At 36.1% G+C, this 26,847-nt stretch overlaps 1 protein-coding gene across 2 annotated transcripts; it reads left to right on the plus strand.

Annotated features, from left to right (window-relative positions):
- Positions 1-660: 660 nt before the first annotated feature.
- LOC114290008 (protein transport protein SEC31 homolog B) lies at positions 661-26,811 on the plus strand. Of its 2 annotated transcripts, none has more exons than XR_014328564.1 (22): positions 661-1,274; positions 4,416-4,470; positions 4,570-4,692; positions 10,749-10,845; positions 10,934-10,970; positions 11,083-11,188; positions 11,302-11,359; positions 12,537-12,634; positions 12,854-12,973; positions 13,954-13,996; positions 15,418-15,527; positions 15,607-15,734; positions 15,839-16,409; positions 16,580-16,672; positions 17,002-17,187; positions 17,269-17,482; positions 20,407-20,522; positions 20,643-20,813; positions 21,264-21,389; positions 21,486-21,761; positions 25,912-26,150; positions 26,273-26,811. XR_014328564.1 is itself a non-coding variant. In XM_028233874.2 (22 exons), the coding sequence occupies exons 1-22, from the start codon at positions 958-960 to the stop codon at positions 26,360-26,362; spliced, it is 3,381 nt and encodes a 1,126-aa protein (XP_028089675.2). In that variant the 5' UTR covers positions 661-957; the 3' UTR covers positions 26,363-26,811. The 2 variants fall into 2 exon arrangements, 1 of the variants encoding a protein (XP_028089675.2); XM_028233874.2 differs by having other exon boundaries at positions 21,486-21,768.
- The last annotated feature ends 36 nt before the right edge of the window (positions 26,812-26,847 follow it).

Raw genomic sequence — 26,847 nt, forward strand, 5'->3', positions numbered from 1 at the left:
ACCCAAATGCCACATATCCATTACTAGTACTCATGACCTAGCTACCTCAATCCATCACCCCAACTCTCACCACAATGATCCTCTTTTCAGCCTTTCTTACCCTCATATCAGATCTATGGTTTTATATGACAAGGGAAGAACAAGAACAAAAATATAGTAGGAAAGAGTTTGGAAAAAATGAAGGGTAACAAGTGAAGAAGGTTAGAAAAACAACAAGAAGGGCTAAAAGAGATGAACACGATGACTAGATGGGTTTAATAGAGTAGTGACGATTGCTAAAGTTTGCATCAACTAAATATGATAGCCAATATTGATGTAATTTTTTTTGAGGAAGAAAATGATAATTATAATATCAATTGATATAACACATTTTTTTGTAAATAAAAAAATAGACATATCAAGTAATTATTTAATGGCTTTAGAGTAAATTTAAGTGATGTTTCACATTAATAATTGTCAATTTAAATTAGAAGTCACAATTCTGTCCCTACTTTACTCAAAATCCATTTCATTATTGGGTTATTTATTACTTTTAAAATTTTGCCTTTTTGAAAATTGGGAATAGCGACTTTTTAAATTAGTTGAAAAGCAGTGAATAGTTTCTCCAGCAAGCTGTTGCGTGGCATAATCTAATTGGTAGCATTGACGAAGATCAGCAACACCTGCTATAACAAAGTCCCCTACTCTAATAAAGAAAACGTAACTCTAATGAAGAAAACGTAAAAATGAAAGGGAACTGAAGTAACAGAAAAAGAGAGAAAGAGAGAAAGAGAAGACTCTTCTCTCACGTTCACATTCACATTCACGATCTGTCCATCTCTCTCATCCAATTCTTCCTCAATTTTCAACAACATCTCTCAACCCTAACCCTAATTCCTCATTTCTCCATTTCCCAGATCCCCAATTTCTCTCTATATATATCTGTGTTTGTATCTATAGGTTTTGGTGGTGGTGGTTATGGCGTGTGTGAAGGGGGTTAACAGATCGGCGTCGGTGGCGTTCGCGCCGGACGCCCCATACATGGCGGCGGGGACTATGGCCGGTGCGGTGGATTTATCCTTCAGTTCGTCGGCGAATCTCGAGATCTTCAAGCTCGATTTCCAGTCCGACGATCGTGAGCTCCCCGTTGTCGGCGAGTCCACGAGCTCCGAGCGATTCAACCGGGTCTCTTGGGGGCAGAATCCGTCCCCCTCGGAGGAGTTCTCTCTCGGTCTCATCGCGGGTGGTCTCGTCGACGGTAACATTGCGATTTGGAATCCTCTTTCTCTGATCCGGTACTGCCCTTGTCCTAATTGTGTTTCGATTCAATTTCTCTATTTCATTCTCAAATTTGAATTCTATTATGTAATGCAATTGAATTGAATTGTATCATAGTTTGAGGACTATACTTGCATTATGTCACTGGGACGTAAACAAAGTTCAAACTTGCCATTAAAATGAATCGCATCGATTGAATACTCTTTGGTAGGGTAATTGAATTATGTATTTTTTTTTTTGGGTTCAAGTGTCAAATTTTGTATCTTTTTGTATGCTACAATACATTAACAAAATGGGTCATTTAAATGTGGATAATTTGGGTTTCAAATATTGACGAGTATAGGGCCAGAGACATCTACACTTGTTGAAGTTTTTAATTAATTTATTATTATTATTTTTTAAAAGTTGATTGAAGAAAGGAACAATTTTTAGCATTTTCTGATTCATCTGTTTTGTATGGGAGAGATCCTGGCTATGTTCTTTTGACATGCAAACTGGTTACCATGATAAATTTATGAAATAAACTTCTGTGCTCAGGAATTTTGTCTTTGTATTTGGATGATGCCTTTTATTAGTTTACTTATCAAAACAAAAATGATGCCTTTTATTAAGATATCTATTTGAAATTGGTAGTTGCTGTTATGCTGTCCGGCTCCTTGTTAATAAATCCTCTTCTTTCAATTGGACTTTCCAAATAATTTCCAATAAAACGTAAAGATACGTGTGTCATTAACACGTATCGTCTGGTACCAAAATCGTTTGAAGGATGGACATTAAATTCATAATAATTTGTGTTAATATCAACTGAAGGTATATCAACAAAGAAGGGGAATGTGAATAACTTTTTCATTTTATGATAAAATGAAAAATAATATGGACAATGTAACAAATATATTGTTACACAATTTACAAGTGTACAAATTTTTAAGATGAATATTTAATAATTTTCCGGCAACCAAATCGGAGCAATCTTTCAATTTCTTTCAATTCTGATACACCGGAAGCATAATTCCGGTGAGTGATTCAAGGAGGGTGCTTTGAGGCGGGTTGACACATTGCCTGACGGCCTTAAGGCCCAACGTAGCCTATTAGGGCCTTGAATAAAGTAGGCCCAATAGAACATATTTGGGCTAAGCCCACATTAATTAACACGATGAATAAAATTAAATAAAATGACAAGTCATTAAATTATAATGATTATTTTATTCATAAATCTTCTAAAGAAGCTAGAGTACAGTGTGAACAGAGCAATCCAGTTGCGTACATTGAACTTAGACATATAGAGAGAATATCATTAATATGCTGACGCATATTATGATGTAAGCATTACATAAAGAGCATTAACATGTCGAACATGTAACATACATATCAGCTCTTAACAGAGACACTTTCTTGATGCTCTTCATAACAATAAACAATCGTCCACGATTGTTTAATTGACCTTTCTTCACATATTTACTAATCTTCCTAGGGTCTGTCCCCTGTTACAAAATATAGACCCTTGGATCACCCCTCCACGTGTTGATGATGTAAGGAAAGATGAAATGACACTCCACCTTAATATCTATATAAGGAGATATTGCTCTATTCCTCTCATTTCATCTGTTGTGCTCTCTCTCCCCTCTTGTTGACATCTCTCTCATTTCTCTGAAATATAATTTCCGGTCACCGGAAATGGATCACTGCGAAGATCTTCCTTATGATTTTCAAGTTGATATTAAGAGAAAATATTATCATTCTTATGTGAAGGATGCCTTTGAAGAAGAGATGAAAGTTATCAACAATATATGGAACGAAAAAGATGATATCGCTGTTAGCTACTGCGTTATGTCTGAAGTTGCTAAATGTCTGGTTTTGTTTGAAAAACAAAATATTAAGATCCAGATTATTATTGATCGAGAGGGAATGATTCAGTTTGCCCATGAATATATTTATATTCATTCATGGCACCTGGTTATGGCTCATAGAGTATCTTATGAAGATTACAGAGCTGCTCGTTCTGTTGGTGATCTTGCAGAAGGACGTTACTACATTTACAATGGTGAAGAATGGTGGTGTGTTTCGGATGCTGTCAAGATCCTTGATGAAGATGCTGTGACATTCTTTCTGAATTCTAATGGAGTCTATTGTTTTGATTACGAGACAGTAATAAAAAATGTTAAAGGTTAATCTCATATGTAATGCTTACATCATAATATGCGTCAGCATATTAATGATATTCTCCCTATGTCCAAGTTCAATGTACGCAACTGGGTTGCTTAGTTCAATTTGTACTCTAGCTTTTTTAGAAGCTCTATGAATAAAATAATCATTATAATTTAATGACTTGTCATTTTATTTAATTTTATTCATCGTGTTAATTAATGTGGGCTTAGCCCAAATATGTTCTCTTGGGCCTACTTTATTCAAGGCCCTAATAGGCTACGTTGGGCCTTAAGGCCGTCAGGCAATGTGTCATCCTTGCGCTTGGGGTTATGCTAACCGAGCCCAAAACATAAGAATAAAATAATATACAAAATTTTATAATTTGCACTTTGCCCCAGCTGAGGCGTTTTCATTATGGGACGGACCCTCACACACTAGTATTACATGGGTCTGTCCCCTGTTACAAAATATAGACCCTTGGATCACCCCTCCACGTGTTGATGATCCAAGGAAAGATGAAATGACACTCCACCTTAATATCTATATAAGGAGACACAGGAAGTGTGTGTTATCTTGCTCTGAAAATTTATTCAAATCTTTCAAGGAAGAAACTAAATAAGAGTTGCTATGTTGGGTTAGCAACGATATCTACTGGAAGTGCAACTGGTACTGTTGATGTTGCTATTGGTTATGATCTTTGATAATGCATTGCTTACATCATAATATGCGTCAGCATATTAATGATATTCTCCCTATGTCCAAGTTCAATTGCATTTTAAGGTTGACTAAAAATTTGAGTTAAACCTAAGGAGTGTGATATTGCAATTAAAAAAAATATATATTGGGTTTTGTAAAGTAGAACCGGATTTTAGTAAAAAAAAAAATAGTCTGAATACCCTCTGCTGCTCTATTTTCCAACTGGTGTTTTATCATCTTCTCTATTAGAAATTTATCGGTAGTTCTCTTATTTTTTTGAATCCTTGATTTATCTATTATAATTTCTTCCCCTTCAGCTCTAAGGCAAGTGAGAATGCTCTTGTTTCACAACTTTTGAGGCATAGAGGACCCGTAAGTTTCTACATTTTCCATTTTGTGATTGTTTCTTCTTTTCTTAGGCTTCTGATGATAGAATGACTTGGTTGCTTCTACATCGTATGTCTTTTTCAGGTTCGTGGTCTGGAATTTAATGCTCTTTCCCCTAACCATCTTGCTTCTGGGGCTGATGAAGGTGATATCTGTATATGGGATATAGCAAGTCCGGCAGAACCTACTCATTTTCCTCCTCTCAAGGCATGTACCGATTTCTTTGGCATGTATTGCACATGAACTTACATTCTTTGGCTCTGAACTGAATAAACATGTACAAAAGTAAAGCTTGTTTTGTCACTAATATTTATCATGATGCAAATTATATATTATACTGAGAAAGAAATTATCGGCCTTGAGTTCTTGTCACCAAATTCATATATATATATTTTTAAATCTCTGAATTTCCTCGAAGAACTAAGGGTTGTAATATTAAATAATTCTTTAAACTCAAAGAGAAATCTGTGTCTATCCTTCTCTCTCTGTTTCTCTCTCTCTCTCTCTCTCACACACACACACACACACACACACATGTGAACTCATGCTCGCCTTGTAGATTAGTAAGAAATAATAGCTTAGTTTGATGCTCTTTTTGAAATAAGGATGATGCTTTTGTTGGAAAGGGTCATGTAGGTCCTGAGAATAGTAACTCAGAAATAGTTTTTTGTGAGAAGAAACGAAGAAAATTCAGGGAATTCTACTTACAACTCGGGAATAATTCTCACCTATCGCTGTAAGTTAAAAAGTTCACACATTCTCAAAATTTTGACTCTGATGAATGGAAAGATTGCATTAGATTCATTGGGTCCTGGATTCTTCTAATTTTACAAGGAATGTGATGTCAAAATAGGAAACTGATTGATTTTTGATTAACTAGAATATTTTATATCTAATAAAGGTTATATGAGATCTAGTGTCATTTACTAATCTATGAGACAACCCATGGACCCATTCTGCAGTCTAGTTCACCAAAGTATCGACTCCTAAAATTGAATAAAATATAAACAAATCATTTCAACGGCTTTCTAACTTAAAATAAACATAAATTATGACTCAGATCAGCCCTAATTTTCATTAAAAATGCCATTAACATGTGCCAGTGCAAAATTATTGGTTTTTCTATTTTTTTTCTTCCCATGCTCTACATTGTATGGATTGGGTTGATATTTAATACATGGTTCACTTTGAGCTTCCAAATTCTAGGTTTGTTGAATATTTTTGATGTGATCAATATTTGAGACTGTTTCTGGTGGGAAAGGTGGGTTTGTGCTATGCAAGAATGTAAGGAAAATAGGGTTAAATGAGCCGATTTCTTTAATTTAGCTATATGATTAAGTATTGCCATCAGATTTAGGTTTTAATAATTTTTATTAGTTTCTAAAAAAAAAATTATTTAAGCTAATTTATTAGGGACGTAGCTGCCACTTGTGATTGAGATGGGTGCTTGTAAGCAACTTTTCACCATCATTTGATTAAGGTGGTTGCGTGTAAGTCACTTGTTACTTGCCATCAAGCTGTTCCATATAAGCCACTTACCACTTTGTTGTTATTGTATAGTTGCACTGCTACGTATCACTTTCTTGTTATTGTGTAGTTGCACTGCCACATATTACCTACACAATCTCCAACTTAGATAATGGATGTCTAAGTGGCAAGCCATCTTAGTGCTACTATATCTTTAAAATGAACCATTGGGGTTATGAGCCTAGTCAAAATGGAAGTAGATAAACCATCAAGTGTGGTAATTTGACCAAATAATGTGTTTGACACTTTAGCTTTGAGCCATGGCACTATGGAAACAAGTGAATGTGTAGGGCACCTCGAGGCATGGCCTAACACATCTCTCGGCTAGGCTAAGGCATCTCTGCTTGGCCACCCTAACTTGAGGCATTTCCATCACCACTATAGTTACCAGGGGCTTATACATCTACTTAATTTCTCTTCATACCCATCATACGAATTGAAGTCTTGTATCTTATTGAAAAATAATTGTAATTGTAGGTGTGGAGAGAAATTTAGTGAGTATTTAGCAACTTCTACAGTTACTCAGGTTGGGTGTGGGGACTAGGAAGATTTTTGCTCTTAAGCACTAGAGGTATGTGACTTAGAGGGTAAAGTTGAGGAACATCAAGGTCAATCGGCCCACCTTAGTCTTTGAGAGAGAAACCCTCCATGATGCAGCTCGTAGGTTACCTACCATTGTTGCTTCCATAATATGACCCCCAATGCTTGATCATGGGTAGTAGATGTAGTTGAGATACATCTATACCGTCAAACCAAGGAGGATGCACCACTTACTAGATATAAGTAGGGATGGCAATTTGAACCCGGCCCGACGGGGACCCGACCCCCCATCCTCGATTAGAGTGATTTTTTTCCGAAAAATACCCCCGACGGGCCAGGGCCAGGGACAGGGATCACTTTCACAGCCCCGTCTCCGGCCCCGTTTCTCCCCGAAACAAAATTATCATAATACCCCTCTATCTATTTATATTATATATATAACCCCCCTCCCTCTATTATACCTCTAATCTGTCTCTCTCTCTCTCTCTCTTCTCTTCGCTCACTCTCTCTCTTCTCTCCACAGACGCAGACGGCTCCTCCTCTCGTCGCCTCCTCCTCCTCCAGGCCACCACCGCCTCCTCCTCCTCCTCCTCCTCCAGGCCACTGTCGCCTCCTCCTCCGTCACCTCTCGCGGCCTCCTCCTCCATCGGCTCCTTCTCTGCCAGGCCACCGTCAGATCTGAGAAGATCTAAGAAGATCCCGATTAGAATGGGCAGAACTGATCGCCTCCTCCTCCCTCTGCCATGGCAGATCTGAGAAGATCCCGCCACTGCCACTGCCACTGCCACCGTCGGTTTCCTCCTTCCCGATCTGTCTCTATTTTTTTTTTTGATGCTATTGCCGTTGATGATGTCTTTGTTGATGAAAATGATGATGTTGTTGTTGATGATCGATGATGTTGTTGATGATGATAAGCTAAACAGAGAGAGAGAGAGTTACGAGGATTTTTCGGGGTCAGGGAAACCCGATCCCTGTTGGGGGGTGGGGGTGGGGGAGGGTGATGGGTTCCCTGCCGGGGATCGGGGTCGGGGACGGGGAATTCTGTAGCTTCGGGGATTGGGGACGGGGAGTGATCCCCGGCCCGGCCCGTTGCCATTCCTAGATATAAGTTGGTCTCCATAGTTTGATTTGATCACCTTTTATAAGGATGTTTCCAAGCATTTGTTAAGGTATCTTCAATCATCTTATCTTTCTCCTTCAAAAGTCGAGTCCTCCTTCATTACTATCCTCTGTCTTCCTAAGGTTACCTGGGCTCTCATCTCCAGTGCTCTCCCACCATCTTAGTGCTAGCTGTGTTCTTGGAAGATCCCATCTTGCCACCTCACCTATCCATAACTCTTAAGCGCATTACCATGAAGTAACCTTGCTACTTATGAAGCATCAACACATCCCCAGGGCCTGCATACGAGTGTCGGACACGCTGTGGACATGTGTTCGACACTGTCTTTAATGTGTCCCCTTTTTTTTTGAATTTTTCCAGTCAAACACGCCATGGACACGTCGTAACACTTTCTGGACATGCATGAGGTGGATCGAAGAAGCCCTAACTATTGGAGAGGAGACAGAGAAAGAGAGACGGAGAAAGAAAGAGAGAAAGAGATCGAGGGGGAGAAAGAAGCCCTAACCTGTTCAGAACAATCAAGAAGCCTGAGGTATTCTTCTTTGTCTTTTCTTCATCTTCTCTGTCACCTTCATCTTCTTTGTTGTTCTTCTTCTCCTCCTTTTTCTATTTCACTCTTCCTTTTCGTCTCCGTCTTTGCTGATTTTCTCTCTCCCTTTTCTGATTTCACTCTCTCCCCTCTTTTGTTTGTCTTTTTTTTTTTTTTTTTTGTTCTCTCTTTTTCCTAATTCACCCGTCTCTCTCTCTCTCTCTCCCCTATGTCTCTCTCCTCCTTTACTTTCCTAATTTCTCCCCTACCTTTTTTTCTTTTTTCTTTATCCTTATTTTTGTTAAACCTAAAATTCATAGAATAAATTATTTTTATTTAAAAAACTCATTTTTTATTAAAAAAATTTAAGAAATGTGTTTATTAATTTTATCATTATTGTAATTGTATAAGAATCAATGATTTCCTTTTTATTTTAGACATATAATAAATAAATAAAATTATATTAAACGTGTCCCCAACGTGTCGTGTCCCCCATTTTTTGAAAAATTGTGTGTCCGCGTGGCCGTGTCGTGTCCGTATTGTGTCCCGTGTCCGTGTTCGTGTCTGTGCATCATAGCTTGCTCCCTATATACACTGTTATGAATCCTCTCTTGAGTGGAATTTTCTGGAATTATAAAACTCAAAAAATACTAGGAAATCATTTTCCATATTTCATATGTTGGGAAATGGAGTGAATAGGTAGTCTTATTATATAATTGAAAAAGTTATATTCCCTATTGAATTGAAGTGACACGCCGTGACACTTTTCGGACGCGCGTGAGGTGAATCGAAGAAGCCTAATTGTTGGAGAGGAGATGGAGAAAGAGATCGAGGGATAGAAAGAAGCCCTGACCTATTTAGATCAATCAAAGAAGCCTAGGTATTCTTCTTTGTCTTCCCTCTTCTTCTTCTTCTTCTCCCTTTTTTGTTTCACTCTCCTTTTTCGTCTTCGTCTTCTCTGATTCTCTCTATCCTTTTTCTGATTTCACTCTCTCCCCCTTTTGTTTCTCTTTTTTTATTTTATTTTTGTTATCTCTTTTTCCTGATTCACTCGTCTCTCTCTCTCTCTCTCCTCCTTTATTTTCCTGATTTCTCCCCTCTTTTTTTTTCTTTTTTTTATCCTTATTTTTGTTAAACCTAAAATTCATAGAATAAATTATTTTTATTTAAAAAAACTCATTTTTTATTAAAAAAATTTAAGAAATGTGTTTATTAATTTATTATTATTGTAATTGTATAAGAATTAGTGATTTTCTTTTATTTTAGACATATAATAAATAAATAAAATTATATATATTAAACGTGTTCCCAGCATGTCCGTATCTCATTTTTTGAAAAATTGTGTGTCTATGGCGTGTCCCGTGTCTGTGTTCGTACATCATAGCTTGCTACCTATATACACTCTTATGAACTCTCTTGAGAGGAATTTTCTGGAATTATAAAACTTAAAAAATACTAAGAAATCATTTTTCAGATTTCATATGTTGGGAAATGGAGTGAATAGATAAGTCTTATTATATAATTGAAAAAGTTACATTCCCTATTGAATTGAAAGTTAGTCACAGGTCCGAATTCCAAACTTTTGTTGAGACCCATGTGTTTCATGTGTTTTGACAATAGACACGTGAGCCCCCAATAAGTGATTGGTTTTGAGAAGTTTTAAGATGTTAATAGGACATGTTTGGATGTGTGTCCAACATTGGGGTGTTAGACACTTTGGGGAGTGTTGGTGATTGACATGGACGCATCATCTTAGAAGTGTCCAAAGTGTACATGCTTCTTAGAATTTGAAGCCTTGTTTGGGGCTGGCTTGTTTAGGTGGCTTTTTAGTTTTTTTTTTTTGTTTTGGCTAAAAAAGCTAAACATTTTTGCTTCGCATTTAGCATGGGATTTGTTTAGGTGAAGAAGCTTGGGGTTTTTAGGTCATTTTGCTGATATTATCGTGATGTAATCTGGATTTACCATTTTGCACTCAAGTGTGAAAATATCACCATGCATATAAAAAATGGAAAAGAGGAAATCATAAACCATTGAAGGACACCCTCGTCATTTTGCAATGAAAAGCTGTAAAAGTCAAATCCTAGTAAAAAAAGTGGGTTAAAAATTCTTGCATGTTTTGGCCTTTCTAGGTTATGCCAAACAAGTAGGCCTTTTTAGCCCAAGCTTTTCACTTAGCTTTTTCAGAGGGCTAAAAAAGCCTGCCCCAAACTAGGCTTAATATTGCAGTGTCTATACCTTATCTGCTCCATTTTGACCTATATAGAAGTGTAGTGATACATCTGGTGTTCCATATTTCTTTTCTTTTCTCTTTTTATTTGTTTTCATCACAGCTTAGCTTCTAATACAGCCCTTGTACACTACTGTAGAAGGCACCTATATTTTGAAATCCTGTGAACATGTAAAATATGATCTAGGAGAACCTCTCTCTGAGTGCCTATATAAATCATGTACATGATTATTTGCGTGCATGTACAATTTCCCTGTTCCTGTCTCATCGTACAGGATCTACTCAAAGCAGTTGACTCAGTTTATGAGACCTTTATGCAGGGTAGTGGATCTGCTACTCAAGGTGAAATTTCATTTTTATCTTGGAACAGCAAGGTTCAACATATCTTAGCATCCACTTCATATAATGGGACAACTGGTGAGGAAAGAAACTATCTAATTATCATATTTAGTTACCTAATTTTTTATTTTCAGCTGGGAATGAAACATATTTTCTATGGTTTCAGTGATTTGGGACCTAAAGAAGCAAAAGCCAGTGATTAGGTAAATTGCTTCAATAATGTGAAGTTCGTTGGGCACTGTTGCACGACATAATAATAATGTAATAGCCTAAAATTTCTCTTTCTAGTGACTGACATGACCTTCCAATTGGCAGTTTTTCTGATTCCAATAGAAGGCGATGCTCTGTTTTGCAATGGCATCCTGATGTGGCCACTCAACTTATTGTCGCTTCAGATGATGATAGTTCACCTTCTTTGAGGGTAATGATTCTGCATGTTGATTTTTTCAGTTTATATATATATATTTTACTTCTAGGAGTAATATATGTTGTGTAAAATATGTTCTTGTAATTAACAGTGGTGTTTCCTTGCAGCTTTGGGATATGCGGAATATAATGACACCAGTGAGGGAGTTTGTGGGGCACACTAAAGGTACCTCATTGAAGTATCCACCAAATTGTTGCTGTATCTTGATGATTTGTTTTTTTCAATTTGGACTATCCTATTCTGTGTAGAAATTGAAGTCTTACTGATAATTACTCCTTTTGTGATTAGTGTTTGGGATGGTTTGAGATGATCTAAATAAGTGCACTTTTTGACTTTTTATGAAATATGGGTTGGGTTTGAAGTGATATGGTAGAGAGGTAACGTGACTTAAATAAGATGATGTGATTTAAATAGGACAGTGACTTTTTGGCTTTTTTAGAGTTCCCCAAACAAGGCCTTAGTGTTCTCTCATTTTCTCTGTCTGTCTATCTGGAAGACATGCAGACAATGAATGCTTCTTTGAAATCTGTGTTAGTCAAAAATACAGAAAGAGTTGAAGAGATTTCCCTGCTTAATTATTACAATTACACCTTAACTGAATTCTACTTTGAAATCTGCATTTTGTAACATAAACTTCTTACAAAACATTGTTAATATTTAGTTCTCTCTTGTTATTTAGGACCTTTACTGCACAAATCTCAGTGGTAGATGAAGCTTTTTAGACTTACAAAACTGAACTAGACTGGTAGATTGCCTGACAAGTTAAGTTAAGTCCTGCTGATTGGTCACAGGATAGTGGGGTGGAAATAATTCTTGGAACCAGTATCATGGTTATGGATTCTGTTTTGGTGAGTATTTCATTTTTTGCATTGAGGATATACCAGTGCATGTGCATTTTACTTTCCAAAAAGAATATATATATATAAAGTTAACAAAGAAAGCACTCACTAAACCAAACAACAACAAAAAAAGAAAAAAAGAAGAAGAAGCAAATATCAGAACTTCATTAATGTTCTACAAATCAGACTTTTGGAGTCATCAAAGGCTTAAAGAAGATGTTCGTGTTTATTGATTGGTTGCTATGTAATTTAGTTGGCACATAAATTCGTGTTCTACTGTAGTCCACACCCCATAGGAAATAAAAAGTATTTTGGATAATTTAGGCTGAATGCATCTAAATTGAGCTAGAGCTTTACCTAGCGTGCTGCATTTTCACCAGTACTGTTTTCTTTTTAGTCTTTCCTTGAATGGAATACATTTGATTTTCTTATTTGTTCAAGGTTCAATTTATACGCTTTTGATTTGGCTGTTTTATCTGTTGTTCCTGCATATCTTTCAATAGGTGTAATTGCGATGTCGTGGTGTCCCAGTGACAGCTCCTATTTGCTTACCTGTGCCAAAGATAATCGGACAATTTGCTGGGACATTGTATCTGGAGAGGTAGAGTAAGATGTTAATAGGTTGTTTTTTTCCTTTCTTTCTCCTCTCCCCCTATGGAAAATATGCAAATCGGCTTCAGCGTCTCTCCTTGTAGGGCCACTTTTATTTTGTATATATTCTATTTGTGTTTTGAACTTTTGAGTGGGTGGGCATTTTACTGTCTACCCTTCTTTTTTTTAGGACATGGTGACACTGCTATTGATGTTGAATTTTCTGCAGATTGTCTCTGAATTGCCTGCTGGAACCAACTGGAATTTTGATGTACACTGGTATCCAAAGATACCTGGGGTTATATCGGCATCTTCTTTTGATGGAAAAATTGGCATTTATAATATTGAGGTAAGTTCTTGTACTGGTTTGTTAATTGGTATTTGTACAAGAAATGGCTTTATATTCTTTTCATGACAAACATTGTGATAAATAAACAAAAAAATGAATTTGAGGGGATATTGGTTAACCTCTTTTTCATCATCACACTTTCTTTTACCCTCTTAATTCTACTTTTAATTCAACTTTTGATTTGAGTTGAGACAGTGATTCAGCAAGCTGGGCACTTTTAGAGTCAGAGGAACTCTTCACTCATTTTAGTTAGTGGTTTGTATCTGAATAATTACTTTTGGCCTAAAAGAAATGGAATTACTAGTTAAATAGTACTGAAATAGAATTGAGTGATGCATGATAATGCTGAATAGGGGTACACAGCTTTTTTTATGATGCTGTTAACTAGCTGTGTTATCATCTGGGTCCTTATATATATCTCATAGCCAAATTAAGTCAGAGAAATATATATTACACTATTTCGGCATAGGTCTCCTTTGATGCTGTTCAATTTGCATGGCAATCATGTCTTTAACGTAACACAGTTTTTTTGCCCTTTCTTCTATTTCAACTTTGGAGAACATATTTCTGTCTGGTTTGCCTGATGGTCAAGGAAATGATTTTGTTATATTTTTACAAATTAAACTCCATGGTAATGCTGAACTGGGGTTAATATTTTTTGTTGCAATGACGTAATATCTTCTGGGTTCTTTAGCCAAATTAAGACTGGAGAAATATGTATTCTATCATTTTTGCACAGATCTCCTTGGATGCTGTCCAAGTGCATGCATTATGATAGCATTCTCATTCGTCTTTAATGTAATTATCTTGTTTTTTGTGTTTGTTTGTGTGTGTGTGTGTGTGTCTCTCTCTCTCTCTCTCTCGTTTTCCCTACTTCAACTTTGGACCTCACATTCCTGTCTGTGTTGGTCTAATGGTCAAGGAAATAATGTCTATGTAATCCTGTTTAGAATTAACATTCCCTGTTTTCTCCCCTCCAGGGTTGTAGCCGATTTGGCATTGAGGAGGGTGATTTTGGTGCAGGTAATGTATTTGTAGATCTTGCGACTGTTGTAACTTGCAGTTATATTTGAAAGTTTTGGTGTTTAATCGCAGTTGTTAAGATTAGATGGTTTGCCTTCGGTCATATTTCTTGGCTATATTGGCGCAATCTATTTACTGTTTGGTTTTGTACTCCTGTATTATGTATATTAGAAAGGCAGGGTTTATTTGTTGACATATGCTGCATATAGTTGTATTTTGTTGCCCACATTTCTTTTTTATCAGTTGCCTTTTATTGAAGTGAGCAGTTAATATTTGTAAGAAGAGTTGTAAGTTGTTAATGTTAGCTAAAATTATTAGCTGTATGTGCTTGTAGGTGACAAGCTCTAGTTTTAGTACACAGTTTCATGTTCAAACATGGAGGCTTAGTTGAATTCTTTGGATCACGATTTCTTAGAGTTTTACTACTCAACTTTAAAGTACAATTTTCCATGACACATTTTTCCTTATTCTGGATTCATTGTTGCCATTTCAAGAAATAAGTTGTTCTTAAACAGGTTGGTAAGTACGGAAACCAATAAGGAAAACTAGACATGGCACAAACAATTTGGTCTTCCTTGGGTGACAAAATAAAAAGGGTAAACTACCAATAGATCCTAATAGTTGAACTTAATTTTCATGAAGTCCTATTGAAAATAAATCCTAATAAAATCGTCGCTAAAAATAATTTCTTGTGACGATTTTTTTGTATGTCGCTAAAAATTGATAATTAGTGACCTTTTTTTGTCATGATTTTTATAAATTGTCACTAAAACTTACGATTAGTGACATTTTTCTGTGACGAATTTTTCAAACTGTTGTTGAAAGTTGAAAATTAGTGACCTTTTTTTGTGATGAATTTTTTAAACTGCCTCTAAAAAGTATACTTAGTGACATTTTCTGTGACAATTTTCAAACTATCGCTGAAAGTTAATAATTAGTGACTTTTTAATAGTGTTTGATAAAAAATGCCGCCTATTGAACAATCGGGCTGCTGTTTTCCATCCTTAGTGAATGGTTTTCTGGTTTATTTTCGGTTTTTGTTTACTCACTTTTCATTGTTCGAGGACTCCTTGTTCTCTTTCCATTTTCTTGCTTATGCTTAATAATATTCTTCGCCACTTTTCAAAAAAAAAAAAAAAATCTTTACCTGAGATCTTTGAATATTGTCGAAGGGACATGATGACAGTACAAATAGAAAATTTGAAAATATAAGAAGCCCTTAAAGTTGTCTGATGAAGTAGTCATCTTGTCAATCATTGTCAATCACCCACGTCTTTTAGTTCCTCTTCTTTTTCGTTAGTTTTCAGTTGAAACTTCCCACTGTTTCTCTGTAATACCATGTTAATTGTGTTCTATGGTATTTTCTCCCCCCTCTTGATTTATCTTTGGTTATTTTCTCATAGTTTATCCATTCTGCGCAGCACCATTGAGAGCCCCAAAATGGTATAAACGGAAAGCCGGAGCATCTTTTGGTTTTGGAGGCAAGCTTGTTTCGTTTTTCTCTAATGATGCTTCAGCTGGAGCTTCGGAGGTATTCTTAATTGGTGGTTCTGTGCGACATGGTTCTTTTTCCACGATCTTATATCGTCATTACCTTCACTGTGTTCCAGGTTTATGTGCATGACTTAGTTACAGAACACAGTTTGGTGAGCCGCTCTTCTGAATTTGAAGCTGCAATACATAATGGGGAGAGATATTCACTAAGGCTTTTATGTGATAAAAAATCTGAAGAGTCCGAGTATGTTTTCAGTATGAAGGAAAGATTTTTTTTTTCTTTTTTCATTAATATTCTTAACTAATTTGTTACTTCAATCTTTGGCTTTCACTGAATTGTCTGGGCAGATCTGAAGATGACAGAGAAACATGGGGCTTCTTGAAGGTTATGTTTGAAGATGATGGGACAGCAAGGACGAAGTTGCTTACCCATCTTGGTTTCAGTCTACCTATTGAATCAAAAGACAAGGGGCAAGATGATCTCTCTCAGGATGTAAGTGCTATTGGTCTCGAAGAAAAAGTAGCAGATAAAGGAGGATATGTGGCGGATAAAGAAACCACCACCTTCCTGTCTGATAATGGGGAAGATTTCTTTAACAATCTTCCAAGTCCTAAAGCTGAAACACCTGTGTCTAATTCTGGGGATAACTTTACTGTTGGAGGCTCCGTTCCCAGCGTGGAAGAAATGACACAAGAAATGCATGTACCAGAGGAGAGTGTTGACCCCTCATTTGATGCATCATTTGATGATGATGTTCAACGTGCATTGGTTGTTGGGGACTACAAAGGGGCAGTTGCGCTTTGTATATCTGCAAATAAAATGGCTGATGCTCTAGTTATTGCTCATGTTGGTGGTGCTTCCTTGTGGGACAGCGCACGGGATCAATACCTTAAGACGAGCCATTCTCCTTACTTGAAGGTAGCCAAAACTTTGTGTTCTTTCCTCGGATGTTGTCAAATAATTGATCTATCTTTTCTCATATGTCATGGTATGATTGTACTCGCATGTAATGATTCCCAATCACCAGGGAATTATTGGATACTACATTGTATTTTAGGATTCTATTGATCATTTCATTTCACCATCAGGTTGTTTCTGCAATGGTCAACAATGATCTCATGAGCCTTGTGAACAGCAGGCCCCTGAAATCCTGGAAGGAGACACTTGCCCTACTTTGTACTGTAAGTGCCTCAATTTAGAAGGTTGAAAATATAGCTTATTTGATACTGCACTGTCATTTCAAATTCATCCGTAGATTAGTTCCAAAGTCACTTATTCTTGTATTAAACACAAGGAATGAAATTTTGAAGTGTCCATTTTTTTTGTTGGGTGTATTTTTTATAATTGCAATCCTAACTTTTTTTTAAGTGAGTCAAGAATCCCTCCCCTCCATATGGTTTTGATGGCAATGATGATCCCAAGATTTATTAATGGGAGAAATAAGAAGTGAATTGCAGCACTCGTTTTGATTGCACTGCATTTACTAAAATGTATTGTCATCCATGAACAGTTTGCACAGAGGGAGGAGTGGACTTTGCTCTGTGATACACTTGCTTCTAGGCTCATGGCTGTTGGTAATACACTAGCTGCGACTCTTTGTTATATATGTGCTGGAAATATTGACAAGGCAGTGGAAATTTGGTCACGCAGTCTGACAACAGATCATGAGGGGAAATCTTATGTCGACCTTCTTCAGGTAAGTATGCTACTTTTGAATGTTTATTCAAGAAATATGTTCTAGCTCGAGAGTTGACAATATTATCTTTTTATTTGTTAGGATTTAATGGAAAAGACTATAGTCCTTGCTTTGGCAACTGGGCAGAAGCAATTTAGTGCGTCTTTGTGCAAGCTTGTTGAGAAATATGCTGAAATATTAGCAAGTCAAGGGCTTTTAACTACAGCTATGGAGTACTTAAAACTAATGGGAACTGATGAATTGTCTCCTGAGCTTATGATCTTACGAGATTGTGTTTCACGGTCCACAGAAGTTGGTATGTGCTTTTGGCTTTGTATGTAGCAGTACTGTGTTGTGAGGCTTTTTTTCCTGTCTTGTCTGTTGCTGATGTTGTAATGTGAGCCTTTTTTCTTGGCACTGGGTACACTTGTTTATTTTAGGTCATTTCTTCTCCACATGCTTTGTCTAGAAAGAATTCTATAAACTGGAAGTTTGTCAAATTTTCTGATTACTGTGTAAAGCGTAATATCTATAGAGAAAAATTGAAAGCAACTTGCCTTTTTGCATATACCATGAAGATTTTGATTTGTGATCCCTAAAGTCTGTACTACAGAATATTCAAGCTAGTAATACAAGACATATTGATGCAATCCATAAGAGGCTCAAGGAAAAGCAAATTCAAAGATGCAAAGAGTTATGAATTTGGCTCACATTCAAGACTAAAACCCATGGGAACTTACATAATCTGATTTTGAGTCATTTTACGTCTTATTTATATTTTATGTGAGTTTTATGATGCATATGCTTCTATTAAAACTTGTTTTTTGTGATGTGCCGATGCTTGGCTTTACCTTGTTTAGATAGGTCTCTTGACCCTCCAAGGTGAAGTTTGTGTGTGCCTAAGGGGTTGGCTGAGCGGCAAAGACCTAAGGAGAAGATCCAAGGTCTTGAGTTCAAGTCTCCCAGGGGATCATTGGAGGTTTGCCCGAATGTTAACATTAGGGACTAGGGATTGGTTCTCGATTGTCCATATACGAGGTAAACTGGGCCAAGTTGGTTTGGGCTAGGCGTGAGATACCCTGGATTATAAAAATAAAAAATCCGACTTTCCATATTCATTCTACCTTCCACTGTATAAATGGGAATGCGTTTAAGGATGCTGCATAACAGAGGGTGGATATTAGGGCATGTTTTTGTAGGGCACACATACAGTTAAATAGCTTCATTTTGGTTTTCAAGTTTATGTCTGTAGGAAAGGTTATCTCTGCTCTTTTATGTATTATTTTTTCTGCATAAGATCAATTAATATGCCGCGGAATTAATAAAAAATATGATCAAGAAACATAGGCCTTGTTTGGTTTGTTTTTGAGAAACACATTTTGGAGAAAATTTTCTAAAATTATGTTTGGTTTAGTGATTTTGGAAAAAAATTTCCAAAATCACTTTCTATCTCCTATACATCAATTAATCACTTTTTCTCTCTCCTCTCTTCTTCTCAATCACTTTTTCTCTCGCGCACATCTACTCAACTAAAACAAAATATCAAATCATCCCAAACTCCCACACTCCAAAACTATTTCCAAAATATACAACCAAACAAACCAAAAAAATTTCTATACTCTTTCCCCAAGATTTTTTTTGAAATTTATCTCCCAAAACGAAACCAAACACACCCATATTCTTTCGATGGTGCTCTAGAGGGAATTTGTGAGTTGTCTTTCCCTTGGAAGTGATTTGAGTGTCCCAAGCAGTTTCTTAGGTGGCTTTCTTTCTATGGGCAGCAGCTCATGGAGAGGTTCTCACCTTAGACTACGTAATCCAGAGAATACATATTGTTGTCAATTGGTGTTATATGTGCAGTGCAAGCATGCCAGAAAGTGAAAAAGTATGTCTGCCTTCTACTTAACCATTGTGAGATGGTAAGAGAGCTTTGGTGATGTTTTAGCTAGCTATGTTTGGGGTTTATTAGCAGTTCCTGAGTAATATGACTAACCTTATTCATAGCTGGAGGGGAAAAGATTTTGGATGGCAAGGAAGGTGGGACATTTGGGCTAAGATTTGATGTGGATTATTTGGGGAGAGCACAGTAGAATATCTTTTCAATGAGTTGAGGATCCATTTTATAGATTGAAGAGTAGATTTTTACTCTTTGTATGGGTGGAATTCTGGGAGCAAATTTTGGATTTTGTGGTCTTGACGGTTGACATGTGAGAGTACCGGTCTTTTGGAATTTTTTTTTGTTTTTTGTTTTTTGTTTTTTTGTTTTAAGAAAAAGAAATCTCTTCTGGTGGGATGTATATGGTTGGGTCCTCCCTCTTGTGGTGCCTTCCTTAATGAACAATTTTTTTTTTAAATTTCATTATTTATCTTGTTTTTTTTCATTTATTATATGGTCATCTTGGAGGTTAAGATCAAACAGAAAAATGAAAAATACTAAACTAAAACATTAATGCTTTATTAGTCTCTTACTCAACAAAGAAAACCAGTTATAAACCTTGAAAAATCTACATATAAGTATCACAAATTGAAGCCAATATTTGGGATGTAAATTAATCTTCTCCTCTCCCCCTCATCTTCCCAATTCATAAGAGAACAAAAATTGATCCAAGCTTTCGGATGATTTGCAACTTGCAATTTAGATCTCACTAACAAGATTTATTTATTTGTCAAACAAGTAAATCTGTGTGAGAATGAAAAATCTAGTATCATTGCAGCTAGAAACACTGACAATAAAATTTGGTGGTGCTGAGTCTCATATCTTTGTATTTTTTTCAGGCATTAAAGAGCTTTGAGTTATGATTTAAGCTTAATTTTGTACTTTTTTCTTAGATCCTAGCTAAGATCTGGTTTTTAGAGGGTTTGGATAGGAGAAAACTCATGAAATTGGGCCTAGCACTCTCTTGGACCTAGCAGCAGTTACACAATGGTTGTGGGCTGTAGTTGCTACATCATAGTGGATTTTACTATTCATATAATTTTATCTTATCTTTTTGGGTGCATATTTCCATTTCTACTTCTAGTCTCCTTTATTACATAATTTACATTCATATATGATTTAGAAGATGGTTTATTGATTTCTGATGCTATTCCAAGTTGACTAGTTTTAAATTATGCTTCTTGGTTTAGGTACTCAATTTTTAATATGAAATAAGCTTTTCTACTACCTGTCCCAAACATGGGATGATATACCTTGCTACAACTTTAGTGTCAGCTGATGAATATGTGTCACTGTTGTGGCAGTGAAAGAAGTACCCAAGTCTATGGCTTTTGAAAACCCTCAATCACAAACTGGATCCTTATATGGTGCTGATCAATCCAGTTTTCGTGCAGTTGAGGCTTCTCCAAATTATTATCAGGTACTTAATCGTGTAGCTTTTCAACATGAGATGTATTTCTGTTGCAGCAGCCGTCTATCTATAGAATCTGCTGTTTTGCTTATAGTGATACTTTGTACTGGTTTTTCCTTTATTACATAGGAAGCACCATCACCACTGCAGCAGAGCACTCCAGGCATTCCTTATGGCGAAAATTACCAACAGTCATTTGATTCTTCATATGGGAGAGGAGGATATGGTGCTCCTGCCCCATATCAGCCAGCGCCCCAGCCTCAAATGTTTTTTCCATCCCAAGCACCTCAAGTTCCCCAGGTATTTACATCATTGGGTTCATTCCCACTAGGAAGTAATAATTGTTTCATACTAAATGAATCACACTTGTAATAATTGAGAATATTATTTGCTTGCTAGGCTGGTAGACGTTTGTTCTTTCATTATGTATATTGGTTGCCTAAAAGTGCTTGGTTTGGCTAGATCTTCCAGACAGAAATAGACTTTTCAATCTTATTGTCTGTTTAACTTCTCTAAATGATTTGTTTGAATTTCTGGCTTTTAGGATGGTTATGGCATGAACCTCACGTTCATCAGTTTCACTTGGATAATCAATTCTTGTTATTTGTTTATTTTTTTTGTTTGTATGTTTATTTAATTTACGGTATCTTCTGTCATTTATTACCAAGAATACTGTGCTGCAAACTCCCATTCAAATTGAGATTTCTTGTTCTTTCTTTCTTGTTCTTTTCTTTATTGTTTAAATTTCAGATGAACTTTGCTGCACCTCCTGTTACCACTCAACCTACAGTGAAACCCTTTGTTCCTGCAACCCCTCCTGCATTGAGAAATGCGGGGCAATACCAGCAGCCCACATTGGGTTCTCAGTTGTATCCGGTATGTGTCTTTTTTTTTGGGCTCCCTTATAAATTTATCTCATGAAATGTTTCAATGGGATAATATACCAAAATTTACTGTTCATATTTGTTTCAGGGGATTGGCAACCCTAATTATCAAGCTGGTCCTCCTGGAGGTGGTTCTCTTGGCCCTATTCCTTCTCAAGCTGGTCCAGTTCCTGGGCATAACATGCCCCAGGTTTTGGCTCCAACCGCAGTATCCAGGGGATTTATGCCAATTATGAATTCAGGAGTTCAAAATCCTGGGATGGGTCCAACCCAACCATCCAGTCCTACTCAGCCTGCACAAGTACAACCGGCCGTAACTCCTGCAGCTCCGCCACCTACAGCACAGACTGCTGATACTTCAAATGTACCTGGTAACCTTGTTTCTTTTCTTTTTTATTTTACATTGCATGGTTTTTCAATTATACTCTGGATTCACAGGTTTCAATTCCTTTTTTTTTTTTATCAGTTCTGTCAACATATGATGAGCTGTGAAACTTTTAGATGCCTAGTTTTCTTTCAAATCTGTGAAAGGGAAATGTTACAAACTATGGGTACATGCTAAAAGTATGAAATGAGAAACAACATAATTTCGAGAAAGGGAGACTTGCAACCTTTGTATTTAGGGGGGAAAAAGGAAAAATAATATTAAGATACTACCCCTTTATACAAATTACGAGTTGTGGATCATGACTTTGAAAGACTTTCACTTAGGTAACTAACTATAAGTTGCGAGTTGTAGAGAATGGTGCAACAAGGGATGGATTTATTGTTACGTGTGTTGAAATGGGATTGAAACACATGGTCTTGCTGCTCTTGTGAGTTGATGAAAAATATAGAAGAAACCTTCCTCTTCTGATGCTTGACATTGACGGAGGGGGTTCTAGGATGTAGAAAGAAGAAGAGAAGATGACAAAAGTATGTTATGTTCTGTGAAAGATGATATTGTAGTAACGTCAAGTAGCTGTGCTTGTTGTCTTTGTCCTGTCTCCAGAAAATTGTAACTGAATTGTATCCTCAGAAACTAAGGCAAGGACAAGGACCTTTCCGGTTGCTATTTTTATTTCTTAAAAGTCAATTGCATTATCCTATAAAGCACTAATACTTCAAAACAAGTGCCGTATCCATATCGGACACACGGACATTTCGGGGACACACAGACACTTCGGGGACATGTTTGAGACACATCACATGGTGTTTCCCCTTGTTTAATTAATTTATTTTCAAGGACATGTTGGGGACACTTTAGAGGACACGCTAAGGATATGCCAAGTTGTCTTTTCCCCCATTTTAGTTAGTGCTTTTGATGAATGTTGAATGTTTATTATTATTTTTCTTAGATTTAAATACTTAATAGATCATCCATAAAAAAAAAGATATAAATTATAAGTGTTAATTTAAAATTGTCTTAAAAAAAAAAAGAATTAGAGTTAGTTTTTGTTAATATTGATTGTTTGTGGATGTAATATTAATCTAGATAACAAATAAAAATATATGAAAACATATTTTATTGTCGTGTTTCCGCCGTGTCCGTGCCCCCATTTTTTTGAAATTGCCATGTCCCGTGTTTGCATCCGTGTTCGTGTCTACGTCTACATCCGTATTCGTGTCCGTGCTTCTTAGACATTATCCCTGAAAGATGTTAAAGATCTATGTGGACCATCCTCCATAGTTAAATTTCTGTAAATAGAGAACTGTTGATTGCCCTTGATTTATGTTCATATATACTGTTTTGATTGGGTTTGCATATCTTGATTTTTGAACATCGTTATTGTGCTGTACCTGTGTTTGTGTCAACCTTTTTTGTATTTATTATACAAATTTTACCTGCAGACACTTGTAACCCTTTAAAATAGCTAAAAGATCAAGTTTTGTTCAAAATCAGATCATCAAACGCAATTCCTGGTTTATCTTGCATGGGTCATTAAGTCCCTACTAAGGTTATGCCAGGTCAATTTGGAGTCATACCAGGATGCACTCTTTTCTAATTTCCATTTACAGTGTGAATTGTACAAGATTACTTTGAGTTGATTAGTTTTACCATGAATAAAGGTTGTTTGGCCCTGCTCATTGCACAGGTTCAAGCTGGAACTTGTATTCTTTTGATTGACAAAGCTCAAGAAGTCTGGTTGATTGTTTTGTAAAATTCTCAGGAATAACAAAATTCTTATGAAACCAAGTCTTATCTCCCACCTAAGTGCTAATCATGACTTTGTTAGCAGTATTAATTCTATGTTTAGGTTATTAATCCAGAAATTAAACTTTGGATGCAAATATGATGGTTGATCAATGTTGAGGGATATTTTCTTTTAAAAAGTAATCGATCTCTCTAAAATTTAGCCATTTTACATTGAAAGCGATACAAATTGGATTCGCTTTTACATTGTTTGGTTCTACTAGCAATGTGCATTCCAAAGTATATGGTATCAAATTAAACCAAATCAAACAAAGCCTTGTGTCCCAATTAAGTGTGATTTGTTACATGAATCTATTTTGTTATGTAAAGGGCTATATACTCAATTAAATTAAATAAATTCATCTTTTTCGTTTTCTTTTTTTTTCTTTTTTTCCTTTTAACTATCGTATCCTATGTCAGTTTAGGTCTTCTCCTCCACCTAATATTTCCATTTGTGGTGATCAGATCACTCTTGCTTATTGTTGCATCTATAGGTCTTTGTTGTACATTAACAAACTATCTTAACGTGCCATCTCTCAACTTATTTTAATCGGTGTTACTCTTTACCATCGTGAAATATATTCATTTTTATTTGTCTTTTCTAGTTTTGCCGCGCATCTATCCAAACAGTCTCATCTCAACTACACTCCTCTTATAAATGTTTTGTTTCTTAATTGTCCAATATCCTGTTCTGGTAAAGCATCGCTGGTCTTATAGCTATTCTATAAAAGTTTTTCTCTCAATTTTGTTGGTAGCTAAACCAGAAGAAAAAAAAATCTTTAAAGCCACAAAACCTTGAAGAGATTTTTTTTTTTCCCTTCAATGTTGAAGACATTCGTGTGGGTGTATGTGATCCCGTGGGCATGCCATGGTAATTTTAAGAAACTACCTTCGCTATCAATTGGTAGATACAGTCCCATATTTGAACCAACCCAATTCTAAAGTTTATGTATTCATTGAAATTTGAAGTAAATTGGGTTACAATCGTAATTCCTAAGTAAGAACTATAACTGAGTCTGAAATTTCATAGAAGCAGAGTCTTGGTAAAAAAAGTGTATAGCCGTAAATCCTTTAAACCTGGAACACAAATTGTGTGGGAATGGGAAGGTGGTATGGGTATACACGTGCTCTAAAATGTTGTACGGTAAAGTAGACGTGTATATATCAAGTGATTAGAATTTGAGGTACTTCTAGTGTTTCAAAAATCAGCTGCCATTGTTACGTAGTGGTATCACCACCTGTTTTGGTTGCTATAGCGTTGGGATTGAATTTCCAGCTTTCTTTGGCCCAACAGAGCGGAGATATAAGGTCTACCCCTGCATCCCATGATTGAGACCTCGGAGGCTGTATCGTGGGTGCTACAGAGTTAGATATGATATCTTGGTGAGTGTATCATGGCATGACCTAGGTAGTAGGTCTGAAGGCAGCTACTTTGTGCTATATGCAACATCTAGGATTTTAGGGTATCTAGCTTATTTCAGCTTTTAACTTAATTTAAGCTATTTTGGTAGGGCTTATTTCAGCTTTTAACTTAATTTAAGCTATTTTGATGTGTTTGGTTTAGCTTAATAACACAGCTTATAGTTTTTTGTAAGTCAAAAATCAACTTATTCTTTGAGTGGGGGAGAAGAAGCTTAATTTATAAGTCAAAAATCAGCTTATGTTCACAGTTCTAAGCTATAAGCTGTTAAGGTATAAGCTATAATCACTTTCCCACAGCTCTACCAAACGGGGCCATTATTGTATAGTAACATTTTTTATTTGAAAATCTTAATAGAAGTATTTCACAATTTGTATTTGTTACTCGAAGAAATATATTTTAAATTGCAAATCTTGGGCTGTGTTTGGTGGAGCTCTAAAATGTGCACCCGTTATTTTTTTATATTATAAATAAAAAATATTTTCGAAATTTTTTAAATTTTTTTGTAAGTTTGAATTTTGAGTTGTGTGTTTGGTTATGAATTGTAAGTTTTTGAATCAAATATCATATATCACATCAAAAATTTCAAACTCAATTCAGAACTTATAACCAAACAAATTTTTCACACTCAAATCATAATTCTAAAACTCACAAACTCAAAATACAATTATATTCTCACATCATAATTCCAAAACTCTACCAAACGCTACCTTGGTTTTTTTTTTTTGTTTTCAATAAATTTTTTTGCCTTAAAAGTTTGCTTTGGTAGTTATTATTATTATTTTTGTTTTCAAGTGCAAGCATTTTGTTTTGGTGATGCCTTAAAACTTGTTTGGAAGTCGCCCCATTTAACAAAATGAACCACTACTGCATTGCGGTTCATCTAATATAGCTTGCTTGTTTGTGAATTATGTGCTTCAGCCCAGCAAAGGCCTGTTATCACAACTTTGATGAGACTTTTTAATGAGACATCAGAAGCACTGGGAGGTTCACGTGCAAATCCAGCTAAGAAGCGGGAAATAGAAGACAATTCCAGGAAAATAGGCGCCTTATTTGCCAAACTTAACAGTGGGGACATATCTAAAAATGCTGCTGAAAAGCTTGTTCAGCTCTGCCAGGCTTTGGATAATGGTGATTTTAGTACTGCCCTCCAAATCCAGGTACAATTCTTATTGAGATTGGAATTTTACAGTGCACTTATTTCTTTTTATTTATTTATTTATTTTGGGTGCTAGAGAGTAATGAATTTCTTTTTGATCCTTTTTGGTTCTGCCTCGCTCAGGTGCAACTCACCACTAGTGACTGGGATGAGTGCAATTTCTGGCTTGCAACTCTCAAACGAATGATCAAGACTCGACAGAATGTGAGATGAATTGAAAGGGTAAATTCCACCTCACCCACCCAGCATCCAAACGCCAGTTTGCAATTCTTGAACTTGTGGTGATGTTGTTGGCCACTGATGCCTTTTGTCGTTGTACACAAGAACTCACAACTTCAGATATGTGATGGGCAGGTTTCTGGTTCTTCCATCTTTTTTGCTTCCGAATTTCATGCTGTTTTCAAAAAGCAGTTAGAGAAGATAGTTGTCGGACATTAATAGAAACTGCTGATTGTTTTTCAATTATATCTTGTAGTATTGAGAAATAGAGTTTGGGTTTTGATTTTTATATATGATTTAGTCAATTACAGTCCCCATCCAGTGAGCTGCTTTTGGTGATCAACTTCCGACTTTTTGTCCCCCCTAGGCTTTTGTGAGGCAACTGATTTGTACTTCTAATGAATGAATATTTAATAAGATCGATCAAATTCTAGTTTTGTTTATGATAATATTGTCGTCACATTTTCAAGCCATGCCAC

Source organism: Camellia sinensis, chromosome 5 (assembly GCF_055761805.1).
Source record: "Camellia sinensis isolate YWXY chromosome 5, ASM5576180v1, whole genome shotgun sequence".
Taxonomy (NCBI): domain Eukaryota; kingdom Viridiplantae; phylum Streptophyta; class Magnoliopsida; order Ericales; family Theaceae; genus Camellia; species Camellia sinensis.

Coding starts and splice junctions, on each gene's coding strand:
- LOC114290008 (XM_028233874.2), top strand. CDS start 958: ATGGCGTGTGTGAAGGGGGTTAACAGATCGGCGTCGGTGGCGTTCGCG. Junction 15,735..15,838: donor AAAAAATCTGAAGAGTCCGA/GTATGTTTTCAG, acceptor TTGTCTGGGCAG/ATCTGAAGATGACAGAGAAA. Junction 16,410..16,579: donor GCCATTCTCCTTACTTGAAG/GTAGCCAAAACT, acceptor TTTCACCATCAG/GTTGTTTCTGCAATGGTCAA.